Genomic DNA, 23,836 nt, shown 5'->3' with positions numbered 1-23,836 from the left:
CAGAGTTATTGACAACATTATGAACGAATTCACCAAAGGATGTAAGGGAAATTCTGGGAAAATATTTGAAAAAAAATCTGGAGGAATTCATCCCAGGATTCTGGAGGAATCCTATCTCCCAGAATTCAGTAAGAGTATATCTCGGGTTTCTTTGGTAATTCCGCCCATTATTTTGAGGGGATTCTGGAGTAATCCTTCTTAGGATTCTAAGCTATCCTTTTCAGGATTCTTTTAAGTCTCATGGGGAATTCCCATAAAATTTAGAAAATCCTTTTTTTTTGTGAGAATCTCTCTCAGTATTCTAGTTGAATTTGTTTGAAGAATGTGGAAGAACCGCCCTTGGATTTCGTCTCAGGATTCTGGGATAATCCCTTTGAGGATTCTGGAGCATCCCAAGGGAAAACTTCTCTCAGGATTCTGGGAAAATTCCTCTCGGGGCTCTGAGACAATCCGTCTCATATATATGGAATAATCTCTCTCAGGAAAATCAGAGAGAATTTCTACCAAGATACCGGAACAGTCTTGCTTTCTTTTCGCTCAGGTTTTCAGTGTTATCATTTTCAGCATTCTGAAGAAATCTCTCTCATAATTCTAGAATTTAGAATTCTGGAGGAGTCTCTTTAAAGATCACGGGGAGTTTCTCTCAGCATTCTACGGGAATTTATCTCAGTACTATATTGGTATACCTCATCGGAATTCCGAGGAATCTCAGGATCTCAAGATTTTTCTTTCGATTCAAAAATATAAAATTTGATTTGTTTTGCAGAATGCACTGTCTCGACGTTATTTCTATTTTCGAATCAGAGTCGCGAAATGTTCGATGTAGAATCTCATATTTTGATATCAAATTTTTTAAGACAAATAAAACATACCATGCAGTAAACGAATCATTTCATTTTTTTATATTTTATAATATCGAATCGATGTGAACACATCGATTCAAAGCATTCGATTAAATCGGTGAATCGATTCTGCTGATCCGATTCAAATCGATTCACAAAAATCGATGTCTCAGCTCAGCCAGATTTGCCCAACAGCGTGTAGTGGGCGATAATATACACAAAGATTGACACGGCTTCACGGATCATGAAGACTAGTGCTGCCATGCAAGTTTAAACCAGTGAAACTTGGCGTGTATCAGTGGAGAACACTCAACGGCTGCAGGTGTTCATCATCAGAGACCTGCGAGCGGTATACATGTAATTTGTGGACGGTAGCCTCACAACTGACTTGCTACCGCATTTTGATGATCAATTAGTTTTGTTCAGGTTTTGAGAGCCACCATAAAACTTAATACCTTTCATTTCGGTTTTATGGTAGTTCTCAGAACCTCTTCAAGTCTATTTGACTGAACTATGTTACTTGGTCTGAGCTGCATCTTCGATATCATGAAAAGCCAATGACAGAAATTCGGAGAAAAAAAGGAGCTGCATCGACCAAACTCTCTGCAGAAGCGACCAGGGAAGTGATATTACGCACTTACTTGACAAAACTAACTCCATCTACATAATTCTCAACAATGATTGCTTATTTTGAGCCTAAATTTATCTTCTACATCATCATCGTCTATAAATAAATGTGTCTTCGAAAAAAAAAAACGAATATTCTTCATTTGACAGAGATTCTTTGTTTCTAACGATTTATAGCTTTCACTTGTCATCGGCTAAGAAGGCTGAGCTACATAGAAGGACGTAGGTACGCCGTAACGGATTTGGTGCAAAAAAAGAGAAAGAGCTAGTTACGTCCCACAAGTGTAATATGTACGATAAATCTTACTGAGTAAAGTTAATTTTTAACGATTCAAAGGTTTTCATATGTAGATAATTGCGAATGTTAAAAAGTTCAAGAGAGTGCCATATCTAGTAGTTTAAGTATAAAAGTCGATTGAATGTTTCTTTTCTAACAGTCGATATTGCAACAAGTCATAAAACTTGGCCTGCTCCCAAGTAGGTATGTACGTACAAAGAGATATGTGTCTGTGCAGTTCTGTTTCCTAAACAACAACGGTTAAAGCTTTATTTCCGCGGATTTTTGTCTTTTTTTTTTTTATTTCTGTCATAAGTTTTACGGGACCACGCATTGTCATAGGGGTTCACAAAGGGTGTGTAAATGTTTCCTAGAGGGAATTACTATCAAAAATATTAGTCATCATCATCCAGATGTAGAATACTGAGTGTGTCTGGTTTGTCGGCTGCGCAGGATCTTCTTTATGTTCGGACAAATTTACACCGAAGCTAAATCGTTTATGTACTTCCTTTGAGATTTTCTGTTGAAATTTTCCGATTTTACTGAGAACCACTAACTTAAAAACAAATCCTAACTCATAATCCTACCATAGAAGTAGGTTCAACAAGAATATTGTCAAGAAGTAATTCATTTACGAATTTATATTCATGGACAAATTTACATTAAATTCACAAACGCTACAGAAAAATTGTCCGAAAACAAACAAAATCCACTGCATCAAGGATGTAAAGGAATGTTACGAGAGATAGGTGATCTAGAATGCAATAGTACAGTATAAAAGTTCTTTGATTTGATATATCAAACCACAAAATTAAGTATATAGTGGTGGAAAGATTCCGAAGCTCGTTTCAGTGTGTCGGGCATGACGCCCATTGTATATAATAATATAGTTAAAGTCTTTTAGAGATAGCTAAGTCTACCCTTTTAAAATCGAGGGAAACAAAAAAAACAAGAGGGACCGGAAAAAACAGCTAGACCCGTCCTTCTGAGGCAAGAGATGCATGGCGCGGAATTAGGATTGGCGAGGGGGGCCCCGACGAGTTACGGCTTTCGATGTGGCCTCCTATTCCTACCCCTCCTAGGCCGATGCCGCCGCCACCGGTGGGTGCTGAGGTGGACATTTCGACAGAGGTTCCGTAAGCCAGGGTGCTAGTGCGTACCAGTCGGCCACGTTCGTTCTCCTGGAAACGCTCCATTATTTTGGCGACTATCATCGATGGTGGAATGTGAGGGTTTCCTGAGGAGTTGATAGGATAACGATTAGTGGAAGGGCAATTCATACGAGGAAAAACTACCAACGGTAGAGATGTGTCAAGGACAAAATAATCACACGGGATGCAAACATTTAGATTTGAAACCTTCAAAACGTAGGTGAAATGGAATGTGCATGCAATTTTTCAAGGCTATGAGGCATAAGAGAAAAACAATTTGATTTTAATTAACAAACTAATTAAAGAAGATCATGGAATTCAATGAATGAATACTAAGCTAACATTAACTAAGTACTTATTTGTTAATGAACTACTTATGAAAATAATAAATGAATAATAGTACAATTTTAAATGTATTTCAGATTGTAAATGCAAATCAGAAACAAAATTAATATGCTGAAAAAATAGTTTTTTATGTGTCAAGCGTCGATGTTTCTTTCGAAGTTTTGTTCAAGTTTCATCATTAAAACATAATTGAACAGGATAATTCGTCAATTGTTGAATAGTGGGGGGGTCACCAAATTGCGCTTCTCCAAAAGTTTGATAGCATTCGGCTCTCGATGGCCGAACCGTCTGTGCCAGACGTGCTTGCAGTTCACGTTATGCTGGCTCTTCGCTACCGAAACAACCTCGTTTGGTAGCCTTAGCTGATATAATCTCTGCCTGAGACTGGCCACCGCTACTGTTTCGTCACCTCGCTTGATTTTGCAGCCACTAGCGTTGAAAACCACTGTCGCTTGCTTCTGTGTGAGTGCCGACACCGAAAGCAAATTCATCGCTAAGGTTGGCGTGTACAGTGCCGCACTCAGTTGCATTTTTCTTCTTTCACCCTTTTCGTTACAACACTCGATTTCGCCACGACCCTGACCTTCCACTTTGGCCACTTTTCCGTCCGCCAGCTTAACGTACTGAACATCACTACGGCACAGTTCAACAAAAAAGTTTTGGTCCGCGACGGTGTGGCTGGAAGCGCCAGAGTCAACAATCCAACACTTATTGTTTATGTTTTCACTCTCGGTAGCACAGGTTACGAACGCAAACGAAACAGTGTCTTCTTTCTTCTTCGACGGCTTCGGGTTAGGGTGGGTTCGCTTCTCGGATTCACGAATAAACTGCCGGCAAAACCTTTGTTTATGCCCCGGCTGCTTGCAGAAATGACAGACGATGACCTGCTTCTTCCTTCTGCAATCCTCCTTCACCTTCAGCGCACTGAATCCGTGGCTGCGCCTTGACGTTTGGCAGCCTCGTCAAGAAGTTTTCGTTTTACCAGCTCCAATGTCAAGTCGGCTTCGTCCCGACTCTCGAGTGCGGTTGTCAAGGCGTCGAATGAGCTCGGAAGACTTCGCAAGATCATTGCGACTGCGAGGTTTTCTTCCAGCTCCTGCCCGGCGTTGGCAAGTCGCGAAAACAGCTCCTCCATGTCGAACAAATGTTCTTCCATACTGTCCCCTTCCGAATAGCGTTTATCGCAAATGCGTTTCAGGAGGGAAACTTTGGAGGTTAGGCTGGTTTTTTCATGGTGGTTCTTCAGTGCGAGCCAGGTGTCCCTCGCGGTTTTTACGGCTCGGATCAGGCTATGCTGATTATCGTCAATCAGGAGCCCAATTGTTGCTCTCGCCTGCTACAGCTGCCGGCTTGACTCCTGGCTCGACATAGCGCCAGAGCTCCTCGCGGATCAGAAGCAGCTCAACTTTAAAACGCCAGCTGGGGTAATTGCTGTTGTTTAATTTCTGGATACTAAAGCGGGATCCATCCATTTTGCTGCGACGACGACTTTTTTTTTTACGACGAAATACTCGATCGCGACGAATCACTCGACCGCGGCCAAAAAATTCGAACGAAACTAGTCTTTTTGCAAGATGGCGTCACTTTTTCTTTTCTCCGCGCACAGGCCCATAACCTGTTGTGATATACGCAGTACAGAGAAAGAACGTGTGGTACGATTAACAAACGAACTTGGAATGAAGTTTTATTTATGCTTCGTGTGGTTTACAGAGTTAGTGTAATAGTGTGTGTATGCGTGTTTGATATATAAAATACACTGTACTAAAAAGGATATTGTCTTTGTTGTAATTCAATGACATAAGTCTAACACAAAATTCCTCTGGAAGTCTAAAAGTATACGAGAGGGAATCTGGAAGAATACGGGAATATTTATAAGGAAGTAAAGCAAAGTAAGGTAAAAGAACATACCTGGAAAAGGTTGAAAATTAGAAGACACAGAATGTTGATTAATTGACAAATTGAGAAATAAATTTGTGAAATAATGACGTTCTGGTCGGACTCGAACCCACGACTCCGTATTCGCTATACTGGCGCTTTAATCAACTAAGCCACATAATAGGTAACGATTCTACGGAATAGAAAGCCAAACTAACTCCGATGACGAACCATGAACACTCATTTTTCCACAAATTCATTGCTTAGAGCAAAGAAAAATAACTTTTGAAGCATCTCAAGAGGAATTTTGGAAGGAAGCCTCCTAGAAGGAATACAGAAGAAATTGTGAAAACATCTTAGGAATATTTTGTAACCATGCCGGAAGTGTTCTGAGAACAACTGATAGGTTCATGCATCCTAGGTAGACTCAGGAAGCATTCCTGAACGATTTTGGAAGCAAAGGAACTTTGGAAAGATCTCAAAAGGACTCTGCAAGCAATTAACAAGCATTCTGGAAGCATCATAGAGGGACTCTGGAAGCATCCCAGTGAGATTTTAGGAGCATCCAGAACGGTTCTGGAAGCGTTGTAGAGGCAATTTAAAAGCAATCCAAGGCGAGGGAGCAACATCCCAGAGAGAGGGATTTTAGAGAAGCGCTCCATAGATATTATTTAAGGCTTCCAGAAGTATTATGGCAACATTCCAGAGATATTTTGAAAGCATCCCAGACGAACTCCGGAAGGGAAAGAGATATTTTGAAAGCATCCCAGACGAACTCGACAAAGGGAACTCCAAAGGGAATCTGGTATCAGAAGGACTTTGGAAACATCTCAAAGGGATCCTCGAGTTATCACAGAAAAACTTTGAAGACATCTCAGGAGATTTTGGTAGCAATAATGATTGAGAATTCTACAGAATAAATCGTGTGTAATGCAAGTTTGGTGTAAGAAGGAATGATTCAAATTTTTATTAGGTAGGATTGATAAGAAAATATTTCGAAGATGGTTTTGCCTGTTGTGAGTTTTTCTGAATATGATAAGTGCAAAATGTTATTATTTTGTTTATGATGGATAACTAACATGCATTACATTTTATCTAGCAGTAGAAAACAATAGAAAAATCTCTAATATTCAGTAAACAATCAATTCAAACGTGCATGAAGTCAGAAAACGTTTCATTACCCTTGCTACTACAGTGATTGACTAAGTCTTGTGTCGTTCGTGATCGTGAGTGATGGAGGTGAATTTACTTTCAGAGAAAGGACAATAACGGCGTTCTGTGTGATCTTCCTCGATCCTACTGATCTAGCTTTACATCGGTCTCTGCTGAAAACGCTGAAGAATGTGCAACTTTTCATAGTCGCCTGGTGGTGTGTTACGAACGAATAATAGTTGAAATGGGGGTATGATGTGACCATGACCATGACCATGAACCCGGACAGTTTGAAAGATGCACGAAAAGAGAAGAGAAATGACACCTTTTAGTTAGTAGATTGTTACCTCTTCCGATTGGTGATAGTGTGAACCCTTAGCCCGCAATGATGGTATTAGTTACCAGCTGTTACCAGCGCGGTCATGATGAATTTACTGGGTGTGAAAGTGAGAAGGAGCAAAGGACTTACCAACCAATCCACGATAGCCGAGTACGCTATTCTCGTGAATGTGCATTGACAGTTGCTGTTGGCGCAGAAAGGCTTCCGTATCGACGCCCCGCACTTGCGATGGCTTGAGGAATCTGTGAGAAGTTAAAAATATTTGTAAGTGAGTTATTTAAGTACATGAGGGAAACTTTGACTTCTACCTTTTGGGAATCTTTGACAGAACATCGGTGCTGTGGGGTGCCGGCCCGAAACCCAAATTCAACAGTATCCGTTCGGGGTCCGGCTTTCGAGCATTCAACAGGCTCTCAACGCTGGAGCATCGGCTGGAATCGGACTGCAGCGAGCTTTCCTTCATCAGCATGGCGCTTCGTCGTCGAGGCGATTCCGCTAGGGAGCTCTCCTGTTGAATACTAATCTTGCTGGACGTCCTCGGGATGGGACTGACCGGAACGGACCGTGCCAGAATGTTGCTACTGCTGTTGTTGATGCTGGAACTGGTGTTCAGCGACGACGGATTAGGACAACTGTTATTGCACTCGCTGATCACGAAATTGTCGTCATCGTTCATTTCGCTGAAACTCCGACCGATGTCCAGCAGATTATAGCGCTTGTTGTTGGCGCGAGGATTTTCACTCGAACTGCGACCAATCTTACCGATACCCATTCGGTGATACGCCTTCGGTGGGTTCAAGTAGGTGTCGTACACCGGCGTCGGCAGTTCCAGATTTTCCTTCTCTTCGTCCTCGCTGACGTCCGGTAGATCTTCGTCCTTCGGGAACGATTCATCGAATGAAAACTCATAAATGTCTCCGGTACTGAGCTTGCTGCTTGCCTGTAATTTAGAAAAAAAATGCATATTGAAACTAGCTAATTAAACATTGTTGTTATTGTTGGGATCTGTGTCATTTGGCATAAGGTCGTTTAGTATAAAGTCACTTGGCATAAACTACGGTTGGTATAATGCAAACCTAACTTTACAAAACACCCTATGTAAATGTCCTACATGCTCAATTATCAATGTGTATCATTCGAGAGTTCATAGGACCGCCTTACAATCATCAGAGAAGGAAACAATTATGTAATTTCTTTTCGGGAAGGAAAGTAAAGCCGTGGACCCCAAAATGAACTAACCATAGTCTAACAATTTTGTCGATACAGATAAAAAATAGATAACAATGCTCACTCACCTCTGATTGTTGTTGCTTCAAGTCACTCCCGTCTTCCACGGTAATGGACTCCACAACAGTTGCTTCCATGTCTTCCTTTTCTTCATCAGGCCTCAAAACTTCCGGTTCCGGTTGTTCTCTTTGCTTTGCGACACTGTCCTTACCAGCCCCAAGCATGTTACGGATGTCGATCTTCTTGGCCTTCATCAGATTGTACTTTGCCTTGTTCATGCTAAGCTTGTCATAGAACTCGTTGATTTTGATCTTACCGATGGAGGCCAGCGACGCGCTTTTGCGCGGTTCATCCTCCGCTGGATGGTCAACCGAGTCTTGCCCAGCCAACTCCTGTTCCTGCAGATTGGTGTGACTGCGACTAAACTTCTCCAGTAGGCTCTTCTTCGAGAGCAAACTCTTTATGGACATGGCCGAACCGGCGTCGCTTCGGTGTTCCACTTGGGGACTTGTGGAGGGCATAAACTCCTCGTCGGAGGTAGTAGACACAGGAACATCAACCCTAAGTACATCTTCATTGCTTTCGCGATCCAGCTCGGAACCGGATTCGCCGCCCGATTCGGCTAAGCCGGACGGTTCAGCCGCATAGGCGTCGTGATGGTGGTGTGACCCTCCTGCTAGCTCGGCCGAGGATGTCCCCGGTTCGGCACTGGGTCCGGCCTGGCCAGGGATCTGTATCGAGTCGACCCATTTCTGGACCGAGGCGGGACTCTTCTTGCGCATCTCATCGACGATGTCGTTGAGCCAGTAGCGCACCCGGGACCGAACTGCAAAAAAAAGCAGCGATTTAGCACGTGATTCGGAAGATACGATATGATTAAAAGTAAGAGAATAAACTAGTGACAAAATCGTACGTGGATCAGGATGGACTACCATTTTACGCCGGTGGCGTTTCGTTTCCAGCGAAATAAAGTACTCGATAAGGTGTTCCACCTCGATCCTTTCGACCATAGTATGCCCAAGGAGCATGGTTCTGTGCACAGTACTAGACACAATACACTCTATAATGAACTGAACTTAACGACTTGCAATCCGGATTCAAACTGAGAGAAAAGATAGATGCAAAACAAAAAACGCGAATATTAAGTGCACCAGCTAGTGCATTGCATACTACAGTTGTGATGTAGAGTGATTGTACTCTACAAATACAGGGGATACTCAAAATAACTGGGACAGGTAAAATTTTCACTTTTCAAAAAACGTTCAACTCGCTGTAACTTTTTGAAAAGGGCATCAAATATTCTCAAATTTTTACTGTAAGTTCATCAACTAGTTGTGTATCAGTGGTTCAAATTTGGAAAAGATCGGGCTATTCTTCACGAAGATATAAAGATTCTTGAAAAGGGTATAATTATTCGATAGCCAACTTTGAGCTTTTATATCTCCGGATTCAATGAACTGATTGCAATGAAATTTTGACCATTCATGACTTATATGATGAACTCTTAAAAACGTTTAACTTAACTTTAAATTTTATACAAGAGCAAAAGTTATAACGATTTCATTCATTTCACGATTTTTTAGTAAATTCATCAATTTCTAATATGCATCCCATTACTTTCTCAATTTATTAGCGGCTATGTTGTAACTTTCCTTCAAAACACATTTATATATAAGTCATTTAGAGGGAAATTAATTGAACTATAATTTGCATCTTGAATTTTGAAACGATGTTGAAGTTTTGGATAATTTGGTGTTTTATTAGAAAAATAATCTAATCGTTATAATTTTCTTCCGTGTTAAGAATTTTAAGCTAAGTCAAAGGTTTTTCATAGCTCATTATACAAGTCATGAATGGTCAAAATTTCATTGCATGCGGTTCATTGAATCCGGAGATATAACAGCTCAAAGTTGGCTATCGGATAATTTTACCTTATTTCTAGAATCTTTATAACTCCGTGGACAGTGGTCCGATCTTCTCCAAAATTGGACTACTGTTACACAACTAGTTGATGAACTTACAGTAAAAAATTGAGAATATTTGATGCACTTTTCAAAAAGTTACAGCGAGTTGAACATTTTTTGAAAAGTGAAAATTTTACCTGTCCCAGTTATTTTGAGTAACCCCTGTAATAGACTGTGTAATTTGTCTCTTATAACGGTGCTACTAACCCATTCACAGATAAGGAGATGAAAACACGAAATATTTGTTCAGAGTTTACAGACAAGATATACACACAACGGATTTACAATAAGTAGATTCATCGGATTGATATCTAACCCGGTCAGATAGAAATAACAAAATTATAACTGGCGGAGTTATTATTTGAAAGATGATTTTATAACAGAATTAGAATCTTAGCAAAAGAAGGTGTTAAAAAATCAATAATATAGTTGAATCTATCATAGTTCTCTCTCCCTCTTCTTGGCGTAACGTCCTCATTGGGACAAAGCCTGCTTCTCAGCTCGAACCCGTCACCCTCAGCATGGTCATGCTGAATACCCGTGCGTTTACCGCCTTGGCTGTATGGGCCCTATCATAGTTATAACAGGTTTTGATTTAAATAATTTTTACAAACTTATAACAGAGTAGAGTGAAACGTAAAAAAAATAGAGAAGTTGTTCCTCAGCCAACAAAAATTGACATAAGATGTTGAACAGAATGACAAATCGAAATCCTTGGAGGAATTCAAAAAGAAATCTTTGGAGCAAATCCCGAAGCAACCATTGGATGGACTGCGCAATTATCCTTTGGAGAAATTCTCAAAGAAATGGTTGGATGAATCCTTAAAGAAATTCTTGAATATTTTTTTTGGAAAACTTCTTGAAGGAAATTTTGGAGAACTTCATGATAGGTACATAATCATTGTAGGAGTTCTTTAAAGAATCCTTGAAAGTTAAACCGGAATCAATATGTGGAAGATTTCTCCGGTCTTAAATGAATCTGCAGGATTTTTTCCATAATTTTTTGAAACATTTATGGAACTATTTCAGAAGAAATCTTCGGAAACATGCTTGAAGGAATCTCACAATAAATTACTGATGTAAACCTTGGAGCAATACTTGTTGTCCCGGAAAAAGTGTTACTCGACATCTATGTACGTACATATATGTATGCTTCGCTTTGTTTCCGGATTAGTGATTATTCCTGTACAGCCACGATTGTCTTTTCGAATCATCTGGTGGCATAGCAAGGGGGCGCGGTCTTTATCGGGCCCCCGAATTCAGGGGGCCTCCAAATCAGAGAAGGTTACTAACACTAGTTTGAATAAAGTTCTTTAAATAGCGAAAGTTTCCTATAAGTTATAGGATATACTTGCAGATCTGCTGTAAGGTATGTAAGGGCCCAATGTTCTAAATTTCACCAGGTTAGGCCCATCGGGCAAAGTGGTGTTTGTGATATGATAATTTTGAAGTAGTAGTCGTGTCATGTTAACTTCGGCAAGTCGAAATCGCACGAAGTTGCCGAAGGTGACGTCACGTTCCAGAAGCTGCGAACAAATTTTCTGGCGAACGTGACGTCGCGATCAGCTGATCGGTTTGTTTACATATTTTTATCGACAAATACAGGCAAACATATACGTTCACCCGGACCTGTGAATAATTGACATCGGTAAGGGCCCTTTCGTGATTATCATGAGGTTTTGGCTAATGTCGTCCCCTTAATGCTAGAATTAGGTAACTAGTTTTGCGAAATCGCTAGAAATTTGTTTATATCTGAACGTACACCACAATAAACACAAGTTTGTCAATTGAAAACTCGAAAACACATATTAATTCAACTTTTAAGACCAACAAAGAGTATGTTTTATACCAGGATAAGTTTTACCAGCCATTTTTATCCGCATTTTCCAAAACGCGTTACCTAGTTCTAGCATTAAGGGGGCGATTTGAAGTCTTATTATATTAACAATTATTGTAAATCTGCACACTTTATTCAAGTAGTTTAGTTTAAAATTATTAAAGTTTATGAAATTCAGTACCGATATGGAAATAAAATTTATGAGCAATAAGAAAGCGTCCCTGATATCCTAACCACAGGATCAAACATAGCTGTTGACTTAGCTTAAGGTAGCAGCTGGAATTCATGGGTCCCATTTATGAAAATCAAGATCTGAACACATGTCACGCCAAACCCTAAAAACATTAGTTTGTCGATTATTTTTGCCCTCGTGTAAAAAAATAAGTGAAATCAACGCATTCCAACTATTTTATCAAGTATTTCTTTCCAAGTGTTCTTTGAAGCGTTTCTGCGGGAATTCCTTCGGGCAAGGTAAATACTTACCTTGCCTTCGGGGATATGTATTACGATTTATCTAGCAGTTACTTCAAAGATTTCTACAAAAAAAAATCCTCTATGATTAACTTCCGAGCTTTTTTCAGGGATTGCTTCAGATATTCTTCTACGCATTGATTTAGGAATACTTACAATGATTCCTTCAGGAACTTCTCCAAGCATTTCTTCAGGAACTTTTCAAGAAATACTTCTGGAATTCTTTCAAGGATTTTTTTTAGGAATTTCTTCAAGCACTCGTTCAGGAATGCCTTTTCGAAATCCTTCATAAAGCCCTTCAAGCATTATGTTATGAAGTCGTTCAAGGAATCCTTCATATGAACCTTACGGAATTTCTCCAAGGATTTCTTCAGAGATTTCTCCAAGAAGGAATCTTGCAGGAGTTACTCATGGAAAATATCTTTCATGAATTTCTGAGATCATGCTTGAAGCCATACCGGAATGGATCCTTGGGAGGGTTTCTAAGGGAATTTTGGAGGAATTTCCGAAGAAATCCTTGTAGAAACGCTTGCAGGAATTTTTGGAGGAATTTCTAAAGGAATCTTTGAAGAATGAAGATTAATTCCAAGATGTACTCGGAAAGAATTATTGGGTTGATTTTGAAGGTAGCTTTGATAACATTCCTAAAGGATTACTACAGTACTATGAAGTAGTACTAGAAGTACTAGGAGGAGTACTTTGAAGATTTACGAAAAGGATTTCTGGAGAAATTTTGAAAGCAAAAGGGATTTTCGGATGAACTAGTGATGAAATACACAGATTATTTCTCAAAGAAATCAATGACGAAAGCCCCAAAGAATTCCTCTCAACTTCATTAGAGCAAATCAAAAAATAATCTTCAAAATAACTCTTATTTATTTCATTGGTGCGATTGCGAAAACGATTTTGAGACGGTACTTTTGGTGAACGACGATAGTGATTATCCGTTCAAGTGTTTCGATTGCGGGTGAAAGAAGCAAACTTTCGAAACATTTTCTACCGTCGGCAAACGTTTCGTGTGAGTGGTTAGCGTGAAGAACTATTTCGCGCTTGAGAGTGCACTAAGGCGAGTGTTACTCTGCAGTGAAGAGGAAGATCGGACTTTGTGAACTGTTCGTGGCCATTGTGGAAGGTGAATGAGAATGATCCTGTGTCATCGTCTTCACCATCTTCAACGCGTGCTTGCGTGGATTGGGAACGTAACACGGTGCCATCATTCTGGAGCCATTGGATCCATTTGGCGCAAATCCATCGAGCTTTTGGATAGCATCCGCCCCAAGGATTGCTTCCGGTGAGTCCGTTCCAATTTTTTGCATCTGGCTAGCAGTAGCCGTGATAGAACGTAAGAAAGTGGGTAGCTATTTCGAATTGCTATTGTGACTTGGTGGTTAGGCGGCCGCGAATCGAGTTGGAAGCCGTCGAATTTTAACGTCGCGAAAGGGTTTTGACACCGCGACGGGAAGGAGCAAATCGTTCGATTGTGTTCAACCCTCGCCGGTTCGGTTTCGCGTAGAAACGGTCAGTTGCGCGCCGGGAAGGATTATTCGTTCGACTTCAACCACCGTTTTCGTTCGCGATGCCCAGCAAAGAGGAGAAGCTATTGGCTGACAGCCTATCGCGTGATCAAATTGCTAGATGCACTGGAGCGATTCATTCGCGACAGCTGTCAATTGTGTGTGCGTGTTGAATCGCTGGACAAGCTGAACGAAGATTACGGGGAATGTCAGGGATTCCTGCTCTTGAAGCGCGTGGCTGACGCAAACCAGTCAGCGCTCAACGATTCGATGCAAGATCCACATCATCATCAGCCGAATTTCCAACCCCGCTTACCCAAAATCGAGATGCCGAAGTTCAACGGTGATTTCTCGCGCTGGATCTCATTTCGGGACACGTTTACTTCGATGGTCCACGTGAACGGAGACATTCCCGCGGTAGCCAAGCTCCAGTATCTCCTTCAATCCCTCGAAGGTAGTGCCAAGAAACTCTTCGAATCAGTGAACATCGAGGCTGACAACTACGCGACGACATGGGACGCGCTGCTGAAAAGGTACTGTGGTAAATTTCTTCGTTCGGCTGAATGTGGTAGAGTAAGCCTACAACGGGTACGACAACCGGAAGTACCTTAAGAAGCAGCTCTTCAGGGCTCTCTACGATCTGCCAGCAGTCAAGCAGGAGTGTGCAACGCGCATCCACGGCTTGGTCGACGATTACCAACGTCAAGTTCGCGCCCTATCTAAACTGGGCGAACCCGTGGATCATTGGAAATTGCCACTCATCCTCCTGCTCTCCTACAAGCTGGATCAAGCGACACATTACGCCTGGGAGGAGATAACCAGCCAGAAGGACGACGTTAAGTACGATGAACTGGTCGAAATTCTATATCAACGGGTACGGATTCTACAGTCCGTAGGACCAGAGACTCATTACTCCGCCTAGTAGAAGGTGGCCGGCAATCCGCAGAAGAGCTTCAAGGAGAAAATGTCAGCCAACGCCGCAACAGCATCCCCTCCAAGCTATTCGTGTCCACTTTCGTGTTCGGACAGTCATTCCTTACGAACTTGTGTTCCTTGGGAAAAGTGTCAGCCAGCTTCGTGAACTGGTTTCCCAGAAGCGGCTGTGTTGGCACTGCCTCAGCTTCGGTCATCAATCCAAGAAGTGTGGTTCCAAGTTCAGCTGTCGTACGTGCCGTGAGAAGCACCACTCGGTTCTACATGATTCCGCTCCAGTGCAAGTATCCGCTACTCCAGCAATCCAAACAAGTTCAGCCGAGCCAACCGTAATATCGGAGCCCGCTGCTCCAGCGGCTCCATTGGTTCATCAACCGCGCCCATCCACTTCCCAATCTGTGGATGCTTCGGGTTGCCGTCAAGTCAGCATGGCAGTCCAAACTGGCATCGGCATCGATGTCGAATTTCATTTCGAAACTCCTGGCGAAAAATCTCTATAGTCGCCGGTCTACAATAGATGTGTCCGTCGCAGGTATCGGATCATCCACGCAGAAAATCAGTAGTGCCATTACTGCCACCATCGAGCCGGGAGATCGAACGATCTTGATGAAACTGCTGTTTTTGGTACTGAAGCAGCCGTCGTCGGATCTACCAACAATGTCGATAGACATCTCGGCATGGAAGTTGCCCAACGTACAGCTAGCAGCTCCGCAGTTCAGTGTTCCCAGAAGTGTTGACCTCGTCATCGGTAGTGAAACCTACCTAAGGTCTTCCGTGGGTAGTCGAAACTCCATTTGGTTGGGCGGTCACTGGTCCCGCCTCTTGATCGGCTACCTGTATTCCACGTATCTGCTACCTCTCTACCGCTTATGATCGACTGGAATCCGCTCTACGAAAACTCTGGGACATGGAAACAATTCCATCGAGTCCAGTTAGATCGTCCAAAGAAAACCGCCGTGAAGAGCTGTACGCTGCAACGACTACGCGCGATCAAATACTCATGAAGTGCTGCAGGATGGTCCGCCGGAAGATCTGAATGTCCAACCACTTCACGAACCGCCATCCAGCCACTTGAAGATCACCACTCCCGCCTATTTCTGGTCAGTTCTTCCAGTACCGTGCTGCAGTGGCTGCGCGCTTCATCATTCGTCGCCAATCGGGTGTCTAAAATCCAGAACACCACGTGCACCGACCACTGGAGGCGTATCGCTGGCTCCGAGAATTCTGCAGACGACATTTCTCGCAGACTCAATCCAACAGACATCCTCAACTCGTCTCGCTGGTGGCAAGGACCATCCGGGCTTACCCTGGCGCCGGACTGCTGACTCAAGATCACCATCCACGAAGCCAACTGTCCTATTGCGTCCGAGGAAGGGCGCAAAACTTCAGTCGACACGATGACAGCTGCGCAAACTACATAGGCCTTTTCATGTGACAGATCCGTGCATGCATTTGTTTACAAAGCTTGAACAACAGCTGCTAGTCATCTTCATAGAAGAACTGTCAAACGCCCGAACAATCAGCTGATTTAAGACGTCAAATGAAAAGGCCCATTCTGTGGAGATTTGTTTTCCCGCTGTTGCGGTTACAACAAGCTTCGCCGAGTAGCAGCATCCGCTGTCGCTATCGGCACCGTCTGAAGGTGCGTGCACAGCGGCGCCGTTCAAGATCGAACATAGCTGAGTTAAGCGGCAACAACAAATGGAAACCATCTCTCACCACCGCCGATTTTCAGCACGCTGAAAATTCCTTCCGCATGGCACAGCACGAAGCATTCTCGGATCTAGGACACGGTGATCGTGTCGCCAAGTCATCAGCGCTCAAGCTGCTGAAACCCTTCATCGAGGAAGACGGTATTCTCCGCATTGGTGTTCGCCTACGTAATGCCGCACTATCCACCGCCAACAAGCACCTTAGGGAAGATTCAAATATTACGTCCATCGTTTTTCGGGATTTCTAGACCCCCCCTCCCCCCTCTGTCACGCACTTTTCCTATACCCAATACACGGACTGTCACACTTTTCTAGACCCCCCCCCTCCCCCAAATGTTGGACGTAATTTTTGAACGTTCCCTTATCGTTACACCGAGAAAAATTTCTACTCAATGACTGAGTGGGCCTTACTCAGAAATCGAAAAATCCTTTGTTTTCTTACTCAGTTTCGGCTAAAAGTGGGACAACCCATTGGCAATGGGTTGTCCCACTTTTAACGGAAACTGAGTAAGAAAACAAAGGATTTTTCGATTTCTGAGTAAGATCAACTCAGCCACTGAGTAGAAATTTTTCCCTGTGTATGTTCGCCAAACATCCGCTGTCTGCTATAGTGGTTTCGCAGCGCGGCGTCACGAACACTAATGCAAATCTACTGGTTGAAAATATGCCCATTTGATTTTGCCGGGAACAGCTGATTTTTGTTTATTATTTTCAACCAGTAACTCAGGTAGTGTTCGTGTAATGCAACGTGTACGTACACGCAACACCACTAAAAGCAGAAACCACTATGCTGGCTAGCAGTTTACATGTATCTGCATGTAGGTACCAGAAACTTTGTAAAGTCTGTCTTCCACCAATGCCACACTTGTTTCCGATCCAAGCCCACTCTAGTCCAGCCAACGATTTAAGCATTTATCTTTGGACCAGCGCCGCTCTCGCAGGTTTCGCCGTCGCGTCTGTTTATTGTGTATGGGGTCGACTACTATTGATCGTTCTACGAGAAGGCAGTAGCTCGAAAGCGTGGTCCTACCGAAGTCTACGTGGTCATTTTCATCTGCTGCAATCCGCCAGTCGTTATCGAGATCGGCGCCTTCGTCAGCAACAAGGACGACAACGTTCCACCAGAAAACTGGCTGCTGGGGAAAACCATCAGACATTCCGGAAAGGACGATATCGTCATCAAGTAACAGAAACTAGGTAGAGCAATCCTTAATTGGAAAACTTCTCAATGCGCGCCTGTGTTTCTGCAAAGGTAATTGCAGGTCTAATATTTTAACCCATCCACGTATGATCTACCTGGTCCTTTTCTTTGTTCCCGGTCGTCGACTACGAATCAACTACATCCGAGGTACACCCTGGATTCCCGTGTCAGCGAAATGGCACTTACCGACACCGTAAACTACTCAGTCATACATCGCTGGACGTAATCAATGAAATCGAAATAAGATCAACAATTTCATCTCTTGCCTCAATATGTAAAGCACACTGAGAGCGAAAGAACCAGAGTTGCTTCCTGTCACTATCAAAGGTAGGCAAATAGCCCATATTGATAGCTAACTGCGATCCAAGACAGCGTATACTCTGTTGAATCACTGTCACTTTGCTTACTCCATCACAACTGAACTGATTGTGATGGCGTGTTGATATCACTGATAGGCCATCTTTAAAATTCGTTCAAAAATCGAAATGAACACCTACCTATAGTGATACTATTTTAATATGTGGCATAAAAAAATAAGTATCACTTGTTGATCATTTGAAATTTTGCGATTTGGCTAGTAGCGCCAAAATATCAGTTCAGTTGCAATGATAATGATCTGAAGTGCGGGTCAGTATCATGTCGTTGCCTGTCATTGTCGTCTTGATATTGATCGGCCTGCAGTGATAGTGATGGCAGTGCAACACCAGTAGTCAACTGACATGACTGATATTATAAAGCTCTGGAGACTTGACCGATGGTCATTCGGCAGCGCTGTACATAGCTAAATTGTACATAGTAGAATAGTAAGCATATATACTTTGAACTCGACACTACGTTCGATCTTGTTCTCGTCCCGTTTCCCTGGTCGGTCGATGACACGTTCCCAAGTTCGTTACCCTCGGCGCGTGTGATCAACGGTGTTAAACACAGAAAACGGCAAAGTCCCCCCCCCCCCCTAAAAAAGGACGAAGAAAACTTCTGTGCTTGGCACTTCCGCGAGTGAAGTGCCAATCGGTGCTAGTCTAGGACTAGCGAAGAAAGTCCTTCGAAAATCGGCATAGGCGCGTATCGCCAACAGTTACTTATAGGGTATCGCGCCACTTGGGCGGTGGCTTCTATATTCGTCTGTTTTCCACTATAACTCAGTCAATTTTGAACCAATTGACTTGAAATATTGTACACGGGTAGACACTATACCTATCTCACCATATTCCAAAAGTTGTGTCAATTGGTTCAAATTTGACAGAGTTATAGTGGAAAACAGACGAATATAGAAGCCACCGCCCAAGTGGCGCGATTCCCTACATTGCTTGTTCAAAACTATAACTAACTATGACTGAGTTTGTCATAATATTGATATAAAGATGATCAAATGGCATTTTAATTTGAAACATATAACTACTGATCTTGCTATAATTATGGTATAATAAAACATGTTTTCGGACCTATTCCATCAAATATGCCTAAATATAACAAACGTTGATATAGCTATCAACCTTTGATATTGGTAATTGTATTACAAATTTGTTATTCCTTTTTGATCGGGAAACCTCCAGCCAAGGTTCAACTTGTAAGATTTTTTTCCGACTTTCTTGGCATTAGAAAACATGTGTAGATCAAGTGAAAACGTAATATCATTAACATGTTGTAGGGTAACGTTCGAATTTTGGACCCGTAAAGGTGAGTTTGACTTATAGTGAAAAACAGTTAATTGCAGAGAGTGTTCAACATAATTTTCAAGTTGATATGACGACACAAGCGTCTTCTTATTTACAATTGATTCACATGCAACAGGTGTGTGACATCAAGGGAAAAACGAAAAAAAAAATGTAGTAATATTTAAGAACAGTCGATATTGACAAACAAGGAAAAATAAAACATCTAATAAAAGTTATAAAAATTAATAAGTAACATCGCAAGGTTGTAGAAAGTAGTGTAAAGAAATCAATAACAGATTATAAAGAATTTGTAAACAGCAGACATCTAATCGATCGCCATCCGATCATCACATGGAAGGTAAATGTGCATCGAGACACTATAGTGTATATACTATATACTATATATGTATGTTCAGAGAGATAGCAGAGACAGAGAGATTCATTCCGGAGGGATGGAAGCGCCAATGTGGAAGGCCATTAATGAGTGACATATGGAGGGTACAACGAAAAGAGGCAAGAGGAAAAAACATTCAATAATTTGTTGCCACACATCGATCACGAGGGAAAGTGCTCTTGAAGTTATCATCAAACAGAGTTGTGAGGGGTGGGTGCTATGCTAGATGCATCTGAATTGAACAAACCATTGGCCGAACCGGAGCCCGTGGCAGTGCCAGCCGCACTACTGCTGGACGGATGATGCAGTGTATTGTCACATTCGACGGGGTCGATTCCGGCAGCGGCGCAGTTGTCCCGGTCATGCCCATCCGATTGCATTGCTTCATAGCCGGTCGGAAAGCGGAAATGTTTATATGGGGAAAACGTGAATACCTATCAGAATAGAACTCGAAACGAGCGAAAGGTTCATGTACACCGTGCATGCGATCGCCGTTCTGTAAACAGGTTTCGTATTACCGCTTTACAGCGTACTATGGTCCAGTGAGTCAAATAAGACTAAATCTAAAAGGCACGAAACTAAGGCCTCAAGTAAACAGGTGAACTAAAAATCAAACATCTGTTTGACACTTATGAAAATTCGATCGAGTCAAACAAGATGTTTGAGCATTGGTTTCTTTTTGGATAAATATTTGACTCTGAATACTGGGATCTTAACAGACAAGAAACCTTGCTCATCGTGCATAGGGAACTGCATGAAATTCTCCCCTTCTCTTTCACTCTTACAGAAATTTTGTAAACAACAAGGCCAAGAAACGTCAAAATCCCATACAAAATCAAAACAGTGCAGTGCCCTATAGCACATGTTTTCAAGTATTTACTGACTGGACCATAGTGCAATGTTCCCTGAGTCGAAACGAACGGTGTACCGTACCCTATAGCGAGCCTGATGTATACTCGTTCGTTCTGGCACGTATTGATCATTTGACGATATTTTTTTTTTACTTTGTACGCCAGCGTCCTCCAAAATCTCGTCCAGACTGAGAGCATTGGAAGGAAGCTGTAGCACGTATACATCTACCATCTACCATATTGAACTGGGTAGAGCTACGCAATGCCCTCTCTTGATACGTTCAAGGTTGAGGCGCGTAATAATCATCTGATCGGGATCGTCGTGGGGAAGGTGCGGGCGAAGAGTAAAGCACCGACGTTCATCCCCCGCCACCACCACCAGCCCGAGTGGTTGATTGACCCCAAAGGTGATGCCCAATAATTACCTATTGCTTGCTGTTACGATTTATCGAACACTGATCAATTACCTTGATTTCTTCGATGACGATGATGATGGATTTACCTGATGCCAGCAGCGCAAACTGTTTTCTTGATTCTGCCAACAATCACTTCCCTATGTTGAGCGTTTATTGCTTCTCAAATTTACGCAGCTTGTTGGCCAAAAAAATAAACGCAATTTACACAAATTCCAGCAAGCGCTGCACTGATTCACTACGTGGTTTCTGTGCCAGCTACATTCAGCTGTCGAACTTGAACCAAAAACACAATATTTTTTGCACAAAATCCACAAATGCACAAGAAAACATAAAAAGAAGCGATGGAAAAATTTCTGTTTTGATCGCACGCCAACCACTTCACTCACTCACTGCGATGGATGCATTTTGACTGATGGTCCACTGCACGAATTTCTGCTGGCCTGCTTACTCTTACACGAAATTTGACGTTTGAGCGGTGTCGGCACCGCTCAAACGTCAAATTTTCTGTGAGAGTAAGCAGGCCAGCAGAAATTCGTGCAGTGGACCATACACGGAGGGGGGTCGATGGAGATGAAAAACAAAAACAAAACAAAATCCCCAAAATCCTGACAGATATGACCCATGTGGCAGATTTTTGAAGAGTTGCCAGAAACGTACACGGAGAAACTGAAAAACTCAAAATTAGGTACTTTTAAACTCAATTTTGAGTTCTTTTTCATCTCCCTTTTCATGCGCTCTTTCTGTTGTTGTCAGAGAGTGAAGAGAGAAACAGCCCAACTTTTGCAGTTCCGTGCGTCAAGCCAACATTGAGTTTCTAGCACAGTACTCAAAATTTGAGTGAATACAACCTAGTCAAAATTTCGGTTGGGTGGAAAAAACTTAAAATTAGGTGTTTCTTTCACATGGAAGCAAGCGGGAACAACCCAACAAAAACATCGATTCCATCAACTCAAAATTGGCTTGACGCACGCAACCCCGAAGTTGGGTGGAAAGAACTCACTTTTGGGTAGTTTCGTCTCTCCGTGTAGAATAAACCCAATCTGGCGTTCGATTTGAATAGGTCCTATCAGTATAGGAGTCAGAGCAAACATACGACCTATTCAAACCGAACGCCAGCTATGAGCCTTTTCACAAAACGACAATATTCACGCTCAAATCGATCCACTCAGAAATGTGTAACGATCACTCATTTGCGCATATTTTCCAGACCACACTAAATTTGTGCAAAGCGACCTTACCCCAGACAGACATGTGATATGTGTTGGAGTCTTTGAATCCGGAACGTCCTTCCCGGTGGAACACGACGACGAGCAGAGTATCGACGACACGCGGCGGACACTAGCCAAGAACCCAGCGGACGCAGGGAATCGGAATCTGGGATAAATAATTAGAAACTCGCGAGGAAAAACTACGATTTAACAAAGAAAGATTTATTCGGTAGCGCGGACACGTTTACAACTGAGTGTCGCGGACTGACTCAATATGCTCTCTCAGCGGGAGCCAAACATTGGGAGCCAAACATTGAAGATAGAGGTTATGTTAAACCTTGTTGTACCTGTGTGCTTGATTGAAGAGTATTGTTATCTAGGTGCTGCGGATATAATCAAAACTGTTGTGACGATATCTCCATTTGCCACTATCAATCCGTTGGAAAGCGAGGAGAAGAATAAACATTGTTTTGAGCCCATTTTAGCTAATTTTGTAACAACTATCCATCCAAATTTCCATCGCGAATGGAAAATAATAAACTTTGAACACGACAACAAAATTGGAATAATGGTGGATTGATCATGTTTACCATTTCCGAACAGCGTCGCGACGGCATGTTTGACAACTGCGCTGAGAGAGGTGTTTGCAAGAAAATTGAACGCTCGTGCGTGTTTACAAGCTGTGTGCCGGGAGTGTGTTGGTATGTGTTGGCTAGCTTGAGAAATAAAACCGCTTCTATCCGCAACACCTAGGTTTACAAGACGCGGCAAACTTTGTTGTAATAATAATTGTGTTTTGTCTCTAGTTGAGCGAGGGGTGTGCGGATGTCTAGTCGTACAAATGGAAAAGGGCGTAATCATTGCCTCCCGACACTCCTCCTCAATGTGCAGCATCTTTACATTGTAACCCCGAGCATTTCCCGGAATCGCTCGAGTTTGATCGGTCCCAACGGCTTGGTTAGGACATCAGCAGCCATAACGTCGGTCGGGCAGTACTCCAGGGATAACTGTCCAGTCCTGCAGAGCTCCTCCACGAATCGCTCCTTCGTGTCGATGTGTTTCGACCTACGACTTGATCTACCTGTCTTCACGAACGTTATACAACTCTGGTTGTCCTCTCTCAGAATCGTCGGCTTCAGCTGTTCCTCGTCCAAATCCTTCAGGAGGTGTCTCAGCCAAATGACGTCTTGGCTGGCCTCGCAAAGCGCAACATACTCGGCCTCCATCGAGCTGAGTGTCACGCACGTCTGACGTCTGCTAGCCCAAACTATCGCTCCGTCGCCGTATTTGAAGACAAATCCCGACGTTGATCGGCGGGTTTCAACATCGTCAGCCCAGTCTGAGTCGCTGTATCCCGTCAATACACTACCAGAACCCGCTCTCAGGTGTAGGTAGTAATCCTTCGTACCGCGGAGGTACCGTAATACACGTTTGGCGGCGATCCAGTCACGTTCTGTGGGCTTAGCGAATTTCCGACCAAGTATTGCTGCGCTAGCAGCGACATCCGGTCGAGCACATACCGAAAGATAGAGAAGGCCACCCACCAGGCTTCGATACTGCGTCGGATTCTCGAGTTCATTGCTGGCATCCACGGTTTTGGCGTACTCTGGATCCATAGGACTTTTCGCTGCTTTGGCCTGGCTCATCCCGAATCTGTCGATCAGCTGATCAATGTAAGCCAGCAACCGAAGTTTGAAAGCTCCTTCTTCGCGCTTCACCTCCATGCCTAGGAAGTGACTCACGTCTCCCAAGCAAGTCAGCTCGAACTCTCCGGTGAGAGCATCAATCACCCGCTTGATCTCTCCATCATCAGCCGAAGCGACGAGCATGTCGTCAACATA

General features: G+C 42.8%; 1 protein-coding gene across 6 annotated transcripts; it reads right to left on the bottom strand.

Annotated features, from left to right (window-relative positions):
- Positions 1 to 1,507: 1,507 nt before the first annotated feature.
- LOC109408007 (uncharacterized) lies at positions 1,508 to 21,197 on the bottom strand. 6 transcript variants are annotated; one of them, XR_003899082.2, is made up of 7 exons: positions 20,839 to 21,197; positions 19,768 to 19,902; positions 7,905 to 8,662; positions 6,918 to 7,549; positions 6,739 to 6,851; positions 6,299 to 6,480; positions 2,845 to 2,983 (listed from the first exon to the last, which is right to left on the bottom strand). XR_003899082.2 is itself a non-coding variant. In XM_029879359.2 (6 exons), the coding sequence occupies exons 2-6, from the start codon at positions 19,898 to 19,900 to the stop codon at positions 2,718 to 2,720; spliced, it is 1,902 nt and encodes a 633-aa protein (XP_029735219.1). In that variant the 5' UTR covers positions 19,901 to 19,902; positions 20,839 to 21,197; the 3' UTR covers positions 1,508 to 2,717. The 6 variants fall into 6 exon arrangements, 5 of the variants coding, with proteins under 5 accessions (XP_029735219.1, XP_062709270.1, XP_029735221.1 ...); XM_029879359.2 differs by lacking the exon at positions 6,299 to 6,480 and having other exon boundaries at positions 1,508 to 2,983; XM_062853286.1 differs by lacking the exon at positions 6,299 to 6,480 and having other exon boundaries at positions 1,508 to 2,983; positions 20,874 to 21,197.
- Between the last annotated feature and the right edge of the window lie 2,639 nt (positions 21,198 to 23,836).

The sequence above is a fragment of the Aedes albopictus genome, chromosome 2 (assembly GCF_035046485.1).
Source record: "Aedes albopictus strain Foshan chromosome 2, AalbF5, whole genome shotgun sequence".
NCBI lineage: Eukaryota > Metazoa > Arthropoda > Insecta > Diptera > Culicidae > Aedes > Aedes albopictus.
This window is presented reverse-complemented; position numbering and strand designations above follow the sequence as displayed.